An 18,852-nucleotide genomic window follows, 5' to 3' on the forward strand; every position below is an offset into this window, starting at 1 on the left:
GAGTGAATTATAGCAACCTTTAGGGCTTTATTTTCAAGTCATGGCTATTTTGGACTATTAAAATAAAGCGTACTGAATACACAAACCACAATATACACACTGCTCTTTAGGCCTCGCGTTGTCATTATGTCCGTCTTCTATATTAGAAAAACGAATGTCATTTTGGAGTATTATATTTTTCACAGCAGGATTTGCTCACACTGACAAATTGTATAATATTGGCATAATGCCAACTACACAATAGCGCATGACCTCAGTAGTGTACGCTTATGAGATTCAGGGCAAAAAACTGTGCAGTGAAATATAAGAAACATCAACAAGGTCAGGAGAAATGAAATAAAATTTCTGTGCCCAAGAGATAGCGGCGCTGATAAATGAACAACACATTTTACGGGGGTGTAATTCTAGTCGGTGTGACAGTTGAAATAGTGCTCTTCTGTTGGTAAATATTTTTTCAGCACATGTTTGAAGCCTGTGCCTCTGTCAAGCTGCTAGAATCAGTGCCACAAATTTGCACCTGCTTTTAAAGGGACGTGAGAAATTTAATACTTATGAAAATTGGAATATATATCAATCATTCATTCATTCATTCATTCATTATCTGTAACTGCTTATCCAGTTCAGGGTCGCGGTGGGTCCAGAGCCTACCTGGAATCATTGGGTGCAAGGGGGGAATACACCCTGGAGGGGGCGCCAGTCCTTCACAGGGCAACACACACACACACACACACACACGGAGGAAACCCACGCAGACACAGGGAGAACACACCACACTCCTCACAGACAGTCACCCAGAGAAAACCCACACAGACACAGGGAGAACACACCACACTCCTCACAGACAGTCACCCAGAGGAAACCCACGCAGACACAGTGAGAACACACCACACTCCTCACAGACAGTCACCCGGAGGAAACCCACACAGACACAGGGAGAACACACCACACTCCTCACAGACAGTCACCCAGAGGAAACCCACGCAGACACAGGGAGAACACACCACACTCCTCACAGACAGTCACCCGGAGGAAATCCACGCAGACACAGGGAGAACACACCACACTCCTCGTAGACAGTCACCCGGAGCGGGAACCGAACCCACATATTGGAATATATAATGATTCCAATATCCCCAACGAATGTTTCAAACATCTTCTTCATTTTACATGATCTTCAACTGCATACCTACCGAGGGCAGAACGGTTAAGACTATGCGGCAGTACACAGCACACATTTACTAAAGGCTTAGTACATCTGGCCCTCAGTCTTTCTCAGTGCAGCCAAGGTTATGTAGCTCGGGGCACGCATCATGACTCAGCATGTGTTAAAAAAAAACAGATCCAAATATCTGATAGTACAGTAGGCAATTCAGGTCAAAGGCCTAATCTATGAAAGAGGAACCGTTTAAAAGAGGACAGAGAGTTTGGGTTTGTTTGGCTGCGGGTAGGAGTCGGACAGCTTTTGAGTGGGCACTCCACTGAGCCTGTCCCTCAGCTACTTTCTAAAATAAGAGCTGCAGTCAGATTGGCCGTCTGCACCTGGGATAGGCTGGGAACTGTGTGTGTGTGTGTGTGTGTATTTAGCAATAAGTAACTTAGTAACATGCCCACACGCCTGATCTTCGAACTCGTTGCATTCCCACACACTCTTACGTACCATCGTAGGTTCCGCTCTCCAGCAGCAGCCCACTCTCTTCCAGCACACGAAACTCCCCCACGCTGATGAAATTATAGTCCACTCCAGGAACTTCCCCCTCTCTTGGTTGTCTTGTGGTACCTGCCAAAAAAATGCAAACAAGGCAATCAAAATAAACTCATGCAGGGATGAACATGCACTATATAACTATATATAGTTTTACTCTACATTCTATTAAGGGACATATTTAAAAAAATCACTAGTTCAGTGCATGGTTACGTTAGCCTGGTGATCTGGAGCCTAGCAATCCACAAACAGTGAAATAAAACAGCTCCATCACTTTCTTGTGGACTGCTTACATCAGTAAACATTGGGTTAAAACAAGTCAGTTCTGTAGACACTTCAGATTGGTCCCTCCCCTTTGTCTGAGTCCCGATGTGAGAACACACAGTTGAGGTTAAACAAATATTAAATTATGGACAAAACAAGAATAAACAAAAAGAGAACCAAGCACAAATGACTAAAAGCCAGTGTTTCTGCTCCTCATTCCTGTTATATGCGTGTGCGCTGATTTGATATGTTTTCCATTTATATACATACAACTCAATGCTATAGGTCTGAAAGGACATGGAACCATCAAGAAGACATTACTTACTAAAAGGAAACACACAAAAAAGATTTGCAAATTAAACAAATAAAGCTACTGGTTTTGTCAATGGAATGTCCACCCCAGAGCCCTGGCTAAGCCATCGCTTAATAAGTTTGGGTCACATTTATTTTTAAGGCATTATTCTGAAAAGCACATTTTATTTGCCAAAAGGGGTTGGATAAGTCTCAGATGAGTTTGACATTCCAAAGTTGACTCTAACCCCAAACTACACACTGTGCCTTTAGTCTCTTATTGTCCCATAGCCAAGCCCAGAGACCAAAACAACAGCTGTTTTGTTTTTTAGTGTTTTAGGTACAATTCAAGGAAGAGCAGCTCACTTCTGGTATGTGATTTGTCAGTTTCAGAAGCCACAAAAATCTCTGCTTTAGGTCAAGGGTTATTCCTATTCATCTGTGGTTTCTCAGACTGCCTTATGTCCCAAATCCCATCGTCACAATCCTGCTTTTCCCCAAATCTCACATTCAACATAAATATATATTATTCTACAACGGACATTGGTCCATTGCAAGTTTGATCAATTGCAATTACCCTGTTGCCCTGGATTAAATAATGACCTCCATTTGCTTCCAACTATACTTCCCCTTATATTATTAAAATGTAAAACACTATTTTGAAGCACAATGTCTTGGGAAAGCAAATTCATATAACATTGTTATCTAACGGTATGCCTTTCATGGCTAACACATCCAATTCCAATTGTGTAATCAGGGTATTATGCAAGAAATTGGCCCCTTCAGCAGAATTCCCCTAAATAATGAATCTCACTCATTGCGAGCTACAGAGCCACTGCACACGTTGGCATTTTGTGGCGTTTTTAAAGTACATACAATAGACACTTTCTGAAATAGCTAATATGGTAACATAACTAACTTAGCATACTGAGGGACCATGAGGTAAAAACTATGGCTAAACAGCACTAAAATGATTGACAGGGAAGGCTACTATTGGGTTAATACAGTGAGCTTCCTAATGGCATTTCATTAGCATTAGCGCTATCAGTCTGAATACTACCAGTTGTTTTGAAAGACTTTTTTGAGGAAAAAACAATGAACAGAAGCCAAATGCTGCATTGAAAAATGGGGAAAAAAACAATTAGCAATGTATTTCAATTAGCAAAACAGTTAACACAAGGGCTAACGTGCTAAGTTCCTAGCTGCTAAAGCTCCTTCCTTCCGTATCTGGAGAGTGCACCTCAAACTTTGGAGCAGCCAGCCACATTCCAACACGTCTTTCCTCTCAGTAGAAAACACTTTTGTCTGAAAATCGTCTAATTGCAGCTACCTTGGTAGCTTAATTGGATAAGGCGTTATGGGGGAAGGAGAAACAAACTATGCCTGACAGTACTACTCCAGAAACAGAGCTGAAAAAACATTTACTGGGCACATTTTAGCGAGAAGAACACATTTTTTTTCAAGATGATTTAGTCACATTGTTAGGTTCAACTCCAGCATTTGTCCCAAAGCTTTGCTGATCTGTGGCTCTCAGCCTAGCAGTGCTAGGGGGATATTTAATTTACTTTTGTACGTTGTGTTTTTGAAAGGATACATTTTTTTCATATTGAAATCTTGTTATTGAAGGGAGTGAAAAAGCCCCTGCTTTACAAACATTCTATTTTACTCAAGCATAGTTTTACCACGAGTGGAGCTCACTGCTCAGGAAAAATATATTACTTCTATAACACATCTACGTATTATGTATATATTTTCAGAACAATTTAGTGTACATCATTTATCTTTTTGACCATATGGAATGTGTCTGTCACGCATTAGCGGCTACAAACAACATTTTCAGATATATTTTTGGGTTTAGTTCTGAGAATCTTGCTGAAATCTGTTGATCATTGTGTTTTGTGTGTGTGTGTGTGTGTGTGTGTGTGTGTGTGTGTGTGTGTGTTTGTTTTAAATGCTTGGGCGTGTCAGAATTTCTTGTTGGCCACAGAAGCTCTCATGGTCAGTTTTAAACCCCTGCTGTAGATAAATCTGACCTAAAGTATTTGACACCTTGGAGTTATATTCAAATCCCTATCTTTACTCGGCCCTAAGACAGAGCGAGGGCTTTTTGTTCAAGACATCAAAGGAGGGACGATTTTCACTGACACCTCATTAACTGGTCAGGGCTTTTAAAAAGGGAGATCCTTAAATCTTTCAGAGTAAAAGCAATTCCCAAAGACTGATCACCGGGGGATCCCCCCCCCCCCTTTCATCTCTGGCATCTGTCTTTTTTTTTTATCTGCGGATGAGAGCGAAGGAGCTTACCGCCGTTCTGTAACGGATATTAATGCCTCCGGGAGACGGGATCGAGACGGAGGCGCAGGCGGAGCTGTGAGGATTATATGATGGGACTGAAGCCTGCTTCCTCTTGCCTGCTTTTCGACTCTTTTTTGTTGTCTTTTAACTCAGTCTCCGCTTTAAAAGTCATTACCAATTCCACCCTCTAGCTAGGTCTTCCCATATCACATGATGCCACCAAGCCGAGACCTGCTTCCTCTGTGCCGTATGAAGCCAGCCACACTAACTCTTTTTAAGTGCTACTAACATGGCATTATTTTAGCTCAACAAACTTGTAGGAGAACACTAATCATTGTGTCAGCTAACAAATAGGTAGTAGGTAGCATACTACTGAACCAGTACGAGTGAAGCCACTTCTGCAGCTGACTTCAAGCTCTACCACGGTCACAAAATGCCCAGTTGTTTGTAAACACTTAGAGATGCAGTGTTTCTTCTGAATTTAAGGGGATTAATCAGGAGTCTGTCCCCATTTGCTGCAATAAAAACAATTTATACTTTTCTGGGAAGGGGAACACTAGATGTCCAACGATTGCGTTGAACCTTTGATGGGATTTAACAACTAAAACCATTAGTAAAGTCTGATGCTGATCTTGGATGATTAGTTCTGGAACACAAACACTAGTCCAACTCATCCCAAAGGTATTGGGTGGAGCTCAATTACTCAAGAAAATGAAGTTCCCCTATTACATACACTGTAAAAAAAAATGCTGTAAATTTACAGCAAGTCTGCTACAGCATTATATAATAAAACACTATGTTTACAGTTTTTTATTGTAATACTCAATTACAGTAATATGCTGTAAATTTGAAATACAGCAGTGTTCCCGTAAAAATACGGTAAATGCCTGGGAAATCTACTGCCAGTATTTTACTGTAAATCCCAGTATTTACAGTAAATTATTGTATTATTACATTACAGTAATATGCTGTAAATTTGAAATACAGTAGTGTTCCTGTAAAAATACAGTAAATGCCTGGGAACGCTGCTGCCAGTATTTTATTGTAAAATTTACAAGAAATTTTTTACAGTGTAGCCCAGACCTGTAGGTCTTTAAACCCCTTCTGCACATGTTTGGCACTAGGCTTGGGGACCCATCTTCAGTGTTTTTTGTTAGAAACTGGTAGCTTAAATCACTCATTAGAAGTGCCTGGCTGTTTTTGGACATACAGTGCTACATAAGCCAATGCAGAGCACAGAATGGAGCTGGGCTTATGCCTGATAAATATCAGAGCACCAACCTGTTTGACATCACAAGTGTAACAAAGCAAAACTGAGCTTGAACAGGTACAGTAGAAGTGCAGGGTCATGATGCAATGTCAGGCCATATGTGTGTTTTAATCTTCAGGGCATGTTTCAGAGAGTGATCTCAGAGCTCCGACATGCCGCATGCTGCGCTAAACCGCTGAGTCAGCCTTGAGTCATGAGGATGGGTGGCTGAAGGATGAAGATAGGGGCGAAAAAATAAAAACATCAGGGATTTGAGCTCAGCCCACACACACACACCGAGCCAGTCACATGCAGTGCAGATCTGCAAGCAGACCAAAACATCTCAGAGTAGGGTACTATTCAGCATTCACAGTTCGAACCAGAAATTTATTTTCTAGACATGCAGTTGTGTGCAAAAGCCCTGGCCAAGTCCCAAGTCCTGTTGATTTCCTATGGGAAGATGCAACACATTTTTGTGTGCATATTATATACCACTGTAAAAGTGGCTTCTTTAGAGATTAGGTTTTAGTCACTGTGCCTATGTAAATGAAGCTGTTTATAATAAGCTAATATACCAACGCTAGTGTAAGCCAGAGCAATGTAACTTTGGCTACATTCACACAGCAGGCAAAAGTGGCCCAAATCCCATTTCCCGGAAAAAAAAAAACGATATATATTTTATAACTTTTAGTACTTTGAATGTGATGTATATGCTGCATTAGTCTGAAGAATCTGCATTCACAAAAGAACAATGCTTCAGTTGGCCAGAGGTGAAGGTCTGTATGTTCAATCAAATACTGCGGGTGGGGGCGGGGATGGGGGCGGGGGCCATTAAAGGACTGGAAAAACAAGAGATGTTTTACAAAAAGCCCATTTTCTTCTTTCAAATGTTTTTCTCTGAGAGTATAAAAGAAGACTCGGTAGAACTGATTCCAAAAGTCAGTGATTATCCATTGGCTGGATGAATGAATGTTTCTTTCATTCTAAGCATGACCTTGCAGGGGGTCTTATGCAAACATGGGCTTATCAAAGAGGACACGAGAGCCGACAAAATGAGTTTAATATTTCTATGATCCACATTCAAGCAGTTCTATACAGAAATGAAAAATATAAAACTGATAAAGACCTACTGAGAAACAAGCTCTTCTCGGTTTTGATTTCTTCCAAAAGCCTTAATACTAATTTCCACCATTTTTATTTCACCATATATGAGTGACAAGGATGTGAATTAAGAAATTTGACCTGTTATGTTTCCCGGCGTGCTGTGCGAACGAAGCCTTTGAGACGTCTGAAAACTCTGTCTTCAATGTTAGTTAGGTTCTAGTTAACCCTTTACTTTGGTATCACATACTTAATGTGTAAACAGGCACCACATTCAACACAATTAATGTGGTTTTCTTCCATTGCTCCATAGCCAAACCCTGGGGGGCTCTTGTTGTCCTCAGGCAAATGCTTGGCACGGGTGAGCCTAATCTCATTTGCAGCTGCTTCAGAACATCCCAATCTATGGAGATTATACAAGCTGTATACACAACTGAACTCCGATGTCAGCAGGCACACCTCATCATCCATTAGAAGTGTCTAACAGCATTGGAAAGTTCTGGAAATGAAAGAGGCTATCCTTATTTTTGTTGCTACAGGGAGAGAGACAAAGAGAGATGAGGACGAGTGTGAGAGAGAGAGAGACAAAGAGAGAGAACAAGAGAAAATAGAGGAGAAGTTATCAGTCTTCTTCACTGGTAGCTGGTTTGGACAGGCAGTAGGGCGGGGATTAAAGATGCCTAGCAGCAGGGAGGAAATAACAAAGAAGCTTCAGCTCTGATTTACAGCTCTGTGCTGCAGCATCATGGGCCACTCACACATTAGAGAGAGTGAAATAACCTGGGAAAGAGAGCACTCAGAAAGCAGGAGGTGAAAATAAAAATGCTATATGTACGTGAGTTAATTGTATAATCAATAAATAAGCCTTGGTATCTGTGAGCCAACATAGCAGAACCAGGAGCATAGTGCTGTCCTCCAAGCGTGTAGAGCTGATCTACTGTAATGAAGGAACTTTGGGTAGCCCAGTCAATGTATGAAATGGTACTCACAGGGGATGGTACGGAGGTACAGGTTATCTCTTATCACTTGCTGGAGTTTGTGGTCCAGGGAGCCTTTTTGGAACTGCAGGCTGAGGTAGTGGCGCAGGTCCGTGTTCAACACCTTCCCTGTAGAACCACAAATAACAGCATGTGTTCATTTTCCAAGTGGCTACATCTTATCACAAAATTATTAAAGCAGATGATGGGTAAAAAAAAAAAAAAAAAACACCAAACAAAAACATAATGTAATCCACAACAAATCATCGGTTTCTAAAATTGTTACAGAAGCAGGCTAATGCAACATTAGGAGTCTTGCCCAAGGACTTAAAGATCTTATTGTAGCATGAGGGTTTTGCTTGTGCAAGGTACAACTAAAATGCATCTCTGCGGTGAGAGTCTACGTACTGCAATAACCTTAGTCATTTTCAACACACAAATGACCCCATCCAGCCGAGTGGGCTACACAATTAGCAAAGCTATTTTTGCTGTTATAAATATTTGCCTGCGTCCTAACAGAAGGGAAACTCATCCAGAAACTGTAGCTGCCCAGCTCAATGAGTGACAACTCGGGGCTCGGTTCTGAAGGACCAAAGTCCTATAGAAAGGCCATGCGTCACTCTCTTAGCTAAATGTTAAGTGGCTTGACTCCAGCTAAAACAGTTAGCAACAATGCAGATCCCACTGCACTGCATCTGCAGGGTTCAAGTGCAGGTCGCAGAAGTATTGAAGCCTGGGAAGGGTCCTCAGTGGGGAAAGGAGAAGGACATGAGGGCTGAGAGTCTCCCTGCCATGAAAGAGAGGAAGCAGAGGAGGAAAGAGCTGCCTCTTGGATCAGTGAGTCTCCAGATGTTGGTCATTTTGGAGCTGACGTCTTATGCGCTTTCTTCCTGTGGTCAGGGAGGCACTTCTCACATCACCGTAGCATCAATACGCATTGTTTAAGGCCCTGCAGCTGCCTCAGTGATGAGCTCCCATGCTTGGTTTTATCAGAATGTTATTCCCTGTTCATGCCCTATAGCAGTGCAGAATGAAAGCTTGTACTCAAAATAAAGATGACGTAGCTTTACGGCACCAGGGGAGTCGGTAACAGCTGACAGGAGAGTGTTTAAGTGTCAATATTTGCACGCATCCCACGCAGTAAGTTGGAATACTTGGATACAGTCCCCGAGAGAGGAACTTCTGCAAATGGCATATTTCACTGTTTGTTTTTAGCTTTTGAAACCTCGTAAAAAGGAGCTGGCACCAGAGAGAGTAAACCCAGACAGCCTTGTTGTGTTATCACCAGCTCATTCAGAAAGAGACACAATCAAAACAAGTCGCTGTTGGAAGAGCTCCGACTCCTCCCACCCCCATGGGGGATTCAAAGGACGGCCCACTGACTACTGATTAGCCTCCTTCTATTGGCTGTCTGGTGCGCTTACTAATGTGATCCTGTAACATTCTCAAGGGGCCCGTGTTCTGATTTAATGTTAAAGTTTTAATTACTCTCCCGTTAATGTTTAACACGAGCCTACCAGGGCTCTGCTTCTAGCGTTCCAGGCTCTCTACGGATCCCAGGTCCAATAAAGAGAAATATGACTTATTCCAAGCTTCATTTAGGGACCTAGGGACTATCTCTGTCTAACGTGGAGTGCTTTCAGGAGATTCTCAATAGGTCTGCCCATTAATGCCACTATTGGCAGCAATTATAGCATTAGCCTTAACAGGCAGTGACTAATATGAAAATCTATAGTGGCATATTATAAAGCTAAGCGCCGGTCCCTCTTGCAAACAGAATTCAATACAGTCCAGTCTTTTGTATATTTTCAAACATCAGACCCTTTAACAAAGCAGGACTACTACGACTGAGCAAGCCAAGGATTTTTACTGGGAGGGACAACAAAACACATGTAGCCATACAAATAAAAAATGTGACCATCGCTACATCTGATATAAACTTGTATACTTCACTCTTAGCCATGTGAAGAACTGGTGCCCCCTCCAGGGTGTATTCCCACCTTGCGCCCAATGATTCCAGGTAGGCTCTGGACCCACCGCGACCCTGAACTGAACTTCACTCTTAAGCCCCAGTCAAACTGGGTTTTTGCACTTCACTACACCGGGTGAAATGGTCGTGGCTGTGAGAAGGGCTGTAAACAGTCCTCCATTTTGGCTCAACAGTTCCACATCTTCCAAATCAGAGTTTTGCTCTGAGTTATATTTTGTCATCGGCATGAAAACATGGCCCTACTGTTTTGAAACTGCAACATTTCGCACTTCCTGCATTTTGGCTCAGACAGGACACAGACATTGCATCGGAAGTCACAATGACCAAGCAGCGGCGCTATTGGTTAGGAACACACATTCGAGTGTCAAAGTTCATCAAATTTGAACTAGACGTGAAACTTCACAGGCAAAATTTATTGTCACTTCAAATCTTTTAGCATTTGTTGGGGCAGACACAAAATGGGGGGAAATATAACTGTCATATCCAGATAGAAACTACAATGCTTATAGTATCGTTAGTACTGTAAACTCAATACCACAGTTTTATTCATTAGCCTCTGCATCAGCGGGTACAGTCCACAAGATTTCATTATCCTTTTAGTATGTTGGACTCCCAATGCTTGTAGGGGTACACTGCTGCACTGCATGAGAACTACACTGCATCATTAATTGTTAGATGGCATGCACCTTTAAATACAAGGTTAAGTTGATGAGTTAGAGCAGAGGAATTGGCGTTGGACTCTGTAATGAGGACACCCTGGGGTATATAATTGACGTTAATACTCATTATGTTCTCAGTAAGGAATTTATTCAGCTGTATTTAAAAGCAAGAATTCAGGGGAAAAAAAATAAAATTATTCTGGAAGGAAGTCATAGAATGTAGTGCTCTGGAAAATTCCCTCAGCAAAGAACAATAGTCTCTTGAGAGACAAAGTGTGGTGTAAACATTGAGGAATCTGATCTGAGGAGATGCTTTATGAATAACGGCCCTACTCTTGCTCATCTTGAAACTGCTACACGGCAGCCGTAGAGAAATGCCGTGGTGTCAGAGTGGGGGAAGCTTCCTCTAAACTCATTTTTATGAGGGCAGCACTGTTCCATTGCAGTGTTTGGAGCAGAACTAAGTTGAATATGGCTTGATAGGATCGCTAGGGAGCACTGCTCCAATCCGCAGCCTTTTTTCTCTCTCTCTCTCTGTGGATCTCTTGGGGAAGAGGCAGGAAAAAGTGGAGAGAAGCCAATATCCTCCTGTCTCCTCTTACACTGACATCACTCAGTGCGGTCACCACGCACCTGGAAATCATTATCGCTCGGCTCGTGAAAAGCCTTGTGTATGAGGGACAGGCTTCTTCTGTAATGCAGCGAGGCTGGCCACATGGTTAGTGAGGGATGGATCAATAAGGACGAGATGAGAAAGCTCTTCATGTGTCACGTCTTATCTGCGAATACGTTATCTGCGATTTCATGCTGTTCTTATTAATAACCGAGGCTGGAGCAGGCTTGTCGCAAGCACGCCGAAAACTGGGAATGCCATAGGAAATGTGCAATTTGACTCACGAATGGTATTCTGATGCACTCCAGGCCCGAGGCGGGGTCCAAGAGCAACATTGTGCAACTTTCTGGACATTCGTATAAAGGCACAGTGAATGGGAGGAATTTAGGTCAGGCCACAATAGCTGTTCCTCATCAAGGATCGGGAGCACAGAGGAAGGCATGTGGACCATGTTCCCAGGAGGAAAAAAAAAAAGCCCTGCATGCCTTCCATTCATCAAGAACCATGCTAGATATACTAGAATACCATACACAATGATGGCATTCCCAATATTACGCCTTCCCCCTCCCTTGCTTCACACTCTAAACATGGGAAACGTGTCCCCGTCTTCCACACACAAACACATAAGTGCGTGGGTAGCTGTGGGAAGGCCCGCTTCAGCTGCAGGGTATGTACAGACCATGCTTAAACGCATTAGGCATTTGGATAGCGCACAAACACAGATGCAGTTTGTGGGCGGAGCCTGGCTCTGCCCCTCTCTGTGTTTGTGGAACAGGGCGGCCTTTGTGGCTCGGCTGTCAGGTAGCGTTAGTGCACTGTCCCGCGTCCCGAGGGAACTGCGCTCAGCTCCAGAGTGCCGGGTTGTCCGTGGGAGGCAGGGCACACAATGCCTCCCTTTGTGCCTCATCTTCTGGGCACTGGAGCTCTGTCTACCAGGCTGAGCAGGGTCCAGTTCTCAAAAAAAAAGAGGGAGGAGAGGGAAATGTTTTTTTTTTTTATTTTATTATCCCCGTAAATCTTCAGGGGGTACGACTTCAAAACAGCTTAACACACGTTTTGCTTCATAGTAGCTGCCAAATCATTTCTAGTAGTTACCAGGCAGAGTAATAATGATACGTTTCAAAGAGTCAACAACCAGTCACACTTCTCTACAGTTATCACAATAAAACATGGTGTGGCTCCATATAAATTAAGCTATTGGTGTATTTTGTTAAGTGCGGCACGGTGGTGTCGCAGTCACACAGCTCCAGGGACTGTCTGTGAGGAGTGTGGTGTGTTCTCCCTGTGTCTGTGTGGGTTTCCTCCGGGTGACTGTCTGTGAGGAGTGTGGTGTGTTCTCCCTGTGTCTGTGTGGGTTTCCTCCGGGTGACTGTCTGCGAGGAGTGTGGTGTGTTCTCCCTGTGTCCGCGTGGGTTTCCTCCGGGTGACTGTCTGCGAGGAGTGTGGTGTGTTCTCCCTGTGTCCGCGTGGGTTTCCTCCGGGTGACTGTCTGCGAGGAGTGTGGTGTGTTCTCCCTGTGTCCGCGTGGGTTTCCTCCGGGTGACTGTCTGTGAGGAGTGTGTTGTGTTCTCCCTGTGTCTGCGTGGGTTTCCTCCGGGTGACTGTCTGTGAGGAGTGTGGTGTGTTCTCCCTGTGTCCGCGTGGGTTTCCTCCGGGTGACTGTCTGTGAGGAGTGTGGTGTGTTCTCCCTGTGTCTGTGTGGGTTTCCTCCGGGTGACTGTCTGTGAGGAGTGTGGTGTGTTCTCCCTGTGTCTGTGTGGGTTTCCTCCGGGTGACTGTCTGTGAGGAGTGTGGTGTATTCTCCCTGTGTCTGAGTGGGTTTCCTCCAGGTGCTCCGGTTTCCTCCCACAGTCCAAAAACACACATTGGTAGGCGGATTGGCGACTCAAAAGTGTTCGTAGGTGTGAGTGTGTGAGTGAATGTGTATCTTTGTGTCTGTGTTGCCCTGTGAAGGACTGGCGCCCCCTCCAGGGTGTATTCCCGCCTTGCACCCAAAGATTCCAGGTAGGCTCTGGACCCACCGCGACCCTGAACTGGATAAGGGTTACAGATATTGAATGAATGAATGAATGTATTTTGTTAAGCGCGCACTTGTGCACAATTTCACACGTCAGTCCACACTCACACTCGACGCACTCGGAGAAAACCAACTCTAACACAGGGAGAGAACAAACCAGAATCTTCATAAACAGTGAGCTGGTGGGACTGAACCTAGGACCCTGAGATCCTGGAACTGTGTGGCAGCAAGACTACCTACAGAGACCTACCTACGATAGCCATCTACATGGCAAACATGGCAAAGAATAAAATATTATTTTCAAAAATAACTAATTAATATCTTAATCCTAGTTAAATCTACACAAGTATCCAATGAAATTAGCTTTAAATAACAGAATTAGCATTGTGTGCTAATGTGACTCAGAGAAAACCTTCATTATTCACTCAACAGCGCATTTCCACTTCAGCACCCAGACTGGAGGTAAAGCGTCAAATCCATCCACTTAATAGAGTCTTAAGAATAAAAAAAAACCCAGAGCAAGCTTCCAACACCAGATGGATAGGAAGTGTAGGCCGGAGCTATTCTCACTCATTGCCGGCAGCTTCACACTGCAGCCTGTCGCCCGAGGTCAGTTATCGCCACACACTAGCACCTGGACCGTATGATGGAGGAGCTGATACAGATGTCATAGTATTGCCCATGTCATTAATCTTCCACTCACCTGACTCCACTTTTCACCTTTGGTAGTGCACATGCTGCGTTCGGTTTCAGGGGCTGGATCACTCTGCATTAAAAATGAAAGCAAAATGCAGACCTATCTTTTGAGCAGGTTTTTAAAAATACCCTCTCTATTTCTTCTTATGCCATACATCACGTGACTCATCAAACCAATCCCGAGACAGAACAGCAACAAATAAACGAATCATACTTTTAGACTGTTTGAATAAAACAGCTTGAAAAATCTGTACTTAACAAACCTTTGTCCATTAACTTCAACTAAATTCTTGCAGTAGGCTGGACCTGTGGACAGTGAACATTTCTTGAAAATCATTTGCCCCTGGCGCTGTCATCTGTCCACAATGGCCTCCACCTTCATATCTTCATGCTCTCAAACATCTTCAATTACTGCTGCCCACTGAGGCAGACAGCACAAAGGCAGCAGATGTCACATACTGTAAGCAACAATGCGGAGAACATGGCCCGAGGCACACATTCAGACACATTCGGAAAGACATCAGCAAGCTCTGACTCGTGAGCATTCATGAACATATACATTGATGGCTACCTACTGGTACATGAGTAGGTGTCACATTATGCCCTGGTCTTGCTTTGTCTCCTTGTGTTGTTCAACTGTGTTCCCTGCGTTGCCACATCCTGCACCTGTGAGGTATCGAAGTATGGTCATGTGACAGACCTCACAGGTGTTCCTTGTTCTCTTCATTTTAAAGACCTTTGTTTTCAGGTAGGTTATCCATCCATTATCTGTAACCCTTATCAAGTTCAGGGTCGCGATGGGTCCAGAGCCTACCTGGAATCATTGGGCGCAAGGCGGGAACACAACCTGGAGGGGGCGCCAGTCCTTCATAGGGCAACACACACACAAACATTCACTCACACCTAGGACACCTTTTATGAGTCGCCAATCCACCAACATGAATTTTTGGACTGTGGGGGGAAATCTGAGCAGCCGGAGGAAACCCACGCAGACACAGGGAGAACACACCACACTCCTCACAAGACAGTCACCCGGAGGAAACCCACGCAGACACTGGGAGAACACACCACACTCCTCACAGACAGTCACCCGGAGGAAACTCACGCAGACACAGGGAGAACACACCACACTCCTCACAGACAGTCACCTGGAGGAAACCCACGCAGACACAGGGAGAACACACCACACTCCTCACAGACACTCACCCGGAGGAAACCCACGCAGACACAGGGAGAACACACCAACTCCTCACAGACACTCACGCGGAGAAAACCCACGCAGACACAGGGAGAACACACCACACTCCTCACAGACAGTCACCCGGAGCGGGACTCGAACCCACAACCCCCAGGTCCCTGTAGCTGTGTGACTGCGACACCACCTGCTGCGCCACCGTGCCGCCCTTCAGGTAGGCTAAGTGTTCTCTATGTTACACACCAGACCAGCAAACAAGAAGCTTCTTCACACGTGTGCTACATAAGACTGAGCACAAAAATGAGCACAGTATACTGTCAGAAGCGTTGGAACTGGGGACCCCTGGTATAGGCCTTGGTTAAATTTGGATCTGATATACTGGGCCTATATGACCCATTTAGATTCAAATGGGTATTTCCTTTTTCCACACAACTACACAAGCCCTGGCAGGAAGCAAGGAGGCTCTTTTCATTTTGTTGCCTTGATTCCCAAACTAAGCTCTATGCCATTTTCTGTTTGCATATTTGTAGAATATTGGTAGTGTCTGCTGCTGGAATAAATGCAGCACTACGACACCTTAAATTAGAGACTTCACTCATTGGTTTGGATGCTCTTTTGTTTATGCAGTTCTCTGACCCTTGGTTGGCCCTAACTCTATGCTGTATCCACGGGCGATCGCCCGTCTCCTCCGTCAATTAGAGAGGGCTGCTTAAATGTCATAGATAAGCCAGAATCAGGGTCTAACGAGGCCATCTTATGACAGCAGCTTGCAGAAAAAAAGCCTGTGGTGAGCTAATTAACGGCCTGTTGGGGGACACTGGGCAGCCCAGTGTTACGGACACTGCAATCTACTCATTAGAATCACAGGCAGATACGCTTTGACGGTTATTGCATTCAGATCCTCCATGGAAATTTGGCTAAAGCACCTGAAGAAAATGACCCAATGTGGACATCGTGCAGCTCAATGTAATGAACACAGCTATAAGCACCGTGGGCAGATGTGCAATTACCGTTCTTTTATATGCATCCTCTTTAAAAATTTGGCAAATAATTCAACACTTATTTTTTAACAAATAAAGCCTGAATATGGGCTGTAGACAGCTGGACGTGTTTCGTAAATTAGAAATGGAGCACAGTCTCCTGAAACTGCAGAAGAGCAAGTTGGGGGGATGGAAATGATGAATTTAGACTTGTGTGCGTGAGCTCAGTAATCTGTAAAGTAAACATCACTCGAGGGAACCCTCCGGTGAAAACTTTAATTAAGACAGCCTCATTTGACTCGCGAGCTGATACGAATAGAAACAGGAAAGTCGTCAAAGAAGCAGACAGAAATTATATACGTGTCCGTGAAGTTTTATTCAAAACTCATTTGCTATCAGCCTCAGACTGTAATTAGCACTTCATCTTCTCAGGGCAGTGGTCAACGCAGGGCAGAGAGGGCAGTAAGTCCATCTTTCTGTTCCTCAGGATGGTTCTGTCTTTATTTTTTTTTGCAAGCGCTGGTTCTTTTCGAAGCTATAAACGCGGCTTGCGAGGATTAACACAGAGGTTTGGTCTGAGAAAGGGCTTTAAGGGCTGTCAAATTCAATGCATTAATAATAGTTTAATGTGAGATATTATTATCTGTGCTATTTTCTCAAAGGTTTTAATGCACAGTCCTCATTTAACACTTATAATTTTCCCTTCCAGGCCCAAGTCCAGCTGCTCTCAAGCTGTTGCTATGATTCACTCTGTTACATTGCTACATTGTATTTTTTCAAATACAGCTTGCTAAAACAAAGTGAGGGCCAGCGATTACCATTCAGAATTTGCACACGCAATCACATTAAACAGAAATGTAAAGTAGGCCATATTATGAAAATATGTGTATATTAATTGGGTGATTTTGCTGGACCCATGTTTACATGAGAGTGCTAATATGAGATTAAACTGAGAAAAACATACACATCAACCATAGAGAAATATGTACGGACTTAAATACAACAAAAACAAAAATGGAGAAGAGAGAACCAAGCAAAAAGCAGAGATTCTGCTTCTCACACCTCACTCCTGGGCTCTCACGCTGAACTGAGCTGTGGCTCATTTTCATTTATAGCTAAAGGTGCTGAAACCGGTCAATCTGAACAGGGCTTTTTAAAAGAGAGGACAACAGGGCAACACAGCACCGTGGTGGTATTTGATCAAAACGTGTCAGAGATGTTTCATTAAGACGGGGAAATGTGTTAAGATGAGGAACCAGGGTTTAATGTGTTTCCTATAATGTACAAGCCAAACACATAGATGATGCGGGCAATAGTAGTGATATCAGTAACATTAGGAGTGGAAAACAACATCAGCAGTCTTCCGCAGTCTACACTACACAGTACACACATCCAGCCATTATCTGTAACCCTTATCCAGTTCAGGGTCGGAGTGGGTCCAGAGCCTACCTGGAATCATTGGGCGCAAGGCGGGAACAGACCCTGGAGGGGGCGACAGTCCTTCACAGGGCAACACACACATTCACTCCTACGGACACTTTTGAGTCACCAATCCACCTACCAACGTGTGTTTTTGGACTGTGGGAGGAAACCAGAGCACACGGAGGAAACCCACGCGGACACAGAGAGAACACACCACACTCCTCACAGACAGTCACCCGGAGGAAACCCACGCAGACACAGGGAGAACACACCACACTCCTCACAGACAGTCACTCGGAGGAAACCCACACGGACACAGGGAGGACACACCACACTCCTCACAGACAGTCACCCGGAGGAAACCCACGCAGACACAGGGAGAACACACCACACTCCTCACAGACAGTCACTCGGAGGAAACCCACACAGACACAGGGAGGACACACCACACTCCTCACAGACAGTCACCCGGAGGAAACCCACGCAGACACAGGGAGAACACACCACACTCCTCACAGACAGTCACTCGGAGGAAACCCACGCAGACACAGGGAGAACACACCACACTCCTCACAGACAGTCACCCGGAGGAAACCCACGCAGACACAGGGAGAACACACCACACTCCTCACAGACAGTCACCCGGAGGAAACCCACGCAGACACAGGGAGAACACACCACACTCCTCACAGACAGTCACTCGGAGGAAACCCACACGGACACAGAGAGAACACACCACACTCCTCACAGACAGTCACCCAGAGGAAACCCACGTAGACACAGAGAGAACACACCACACTCCTCACAGACAGTCACCCAGAGGAAACCCACGCAGACACAGGGAGAACACACCACACTCCTCACAGACAGTCACCCGGAGGAAACCCACGCAGACACAGGGAGAACACACCACACTCCTCACAGACAGTCACTCGGAGGAAACCCACACGGAAACAGAGAGAACACACCACACTACTCACAGACAGTCACCCAGAGGAAACCCACGCAGACACAGAGAGAACACACCACACTCCTCACAGACAGTCACCCGGAGGAAACCCACGCAGACACAGGGAGAACACACCACACTCCTCACAGACAGTCACCCGGAGCGGGAATTGAACCCACAACCTCCAGGTCCGTGGAGCTGTGTGACTGCGACACTACTTGCTGCCACCATGCTGCCCACAGAATATCCATAAAAACTTAATGAGCAGCATGCTAACAAAAGCAATAGCAAAGAGGAAAGCTCCAGCTCCACAACTGCAATCTGCCTTACAGTACAGTGTTACCAGTGCATTCCTCTTGGTCTACAAATTAAAAAATTTCTAGGTAAATGTATGCAAATGATTTAATAAATAAGAAATAGAAAGTAGTAATATGTTTTTAATAGTTGATGCG

At 44.5% G+C, this 18,852-nt stretch overlaps 1 protein-coding gene across 1 annotated transcript in view; it reads right to left on the minus strand.

Annotated features, from left to right (window-relative positions):
* magi3a (membrane associated guanylate kinase, WW and PDZ domain containing 3a) overlaps positions 1-18,852 on the minus strand; it is a 207,935-nt gene that overhangs the window by 73,957 nt on the left and 115,126 nt on the right. Inside the window, exons 2-3 of the mRNA XM_066671654.1 lie at positions 7,892-8,008; positions 1,658-1,777 (exon numbers count right to left, since the gene is read on the minus strand). Coding sequence (XP_066527751.1) covers positions 1,658-1,777; positions 7,892-8,008 — 237 coding nt within the window. The remainder of the gene's footprint in view (positions 1-1,657; positions 1,778-7,891; positions 8,009-18,852) is intronic.

The sequence above is a fragment of the Hoplias malabaricus genome, chromosome 5 (assembly GCF_029633855.1).
Source record: "Hoplias malabaricus isolate fHopMal1 chromosome 5, fHopMal1.hap1, whole genome shotgun sequence".
NCBI classification, from domain to species: Eukaryota; Metazoa; Chordata; class Actinopteri; order Characiformes; family Erythrinidae; genus Hoplias; species Hoplias malabaricus.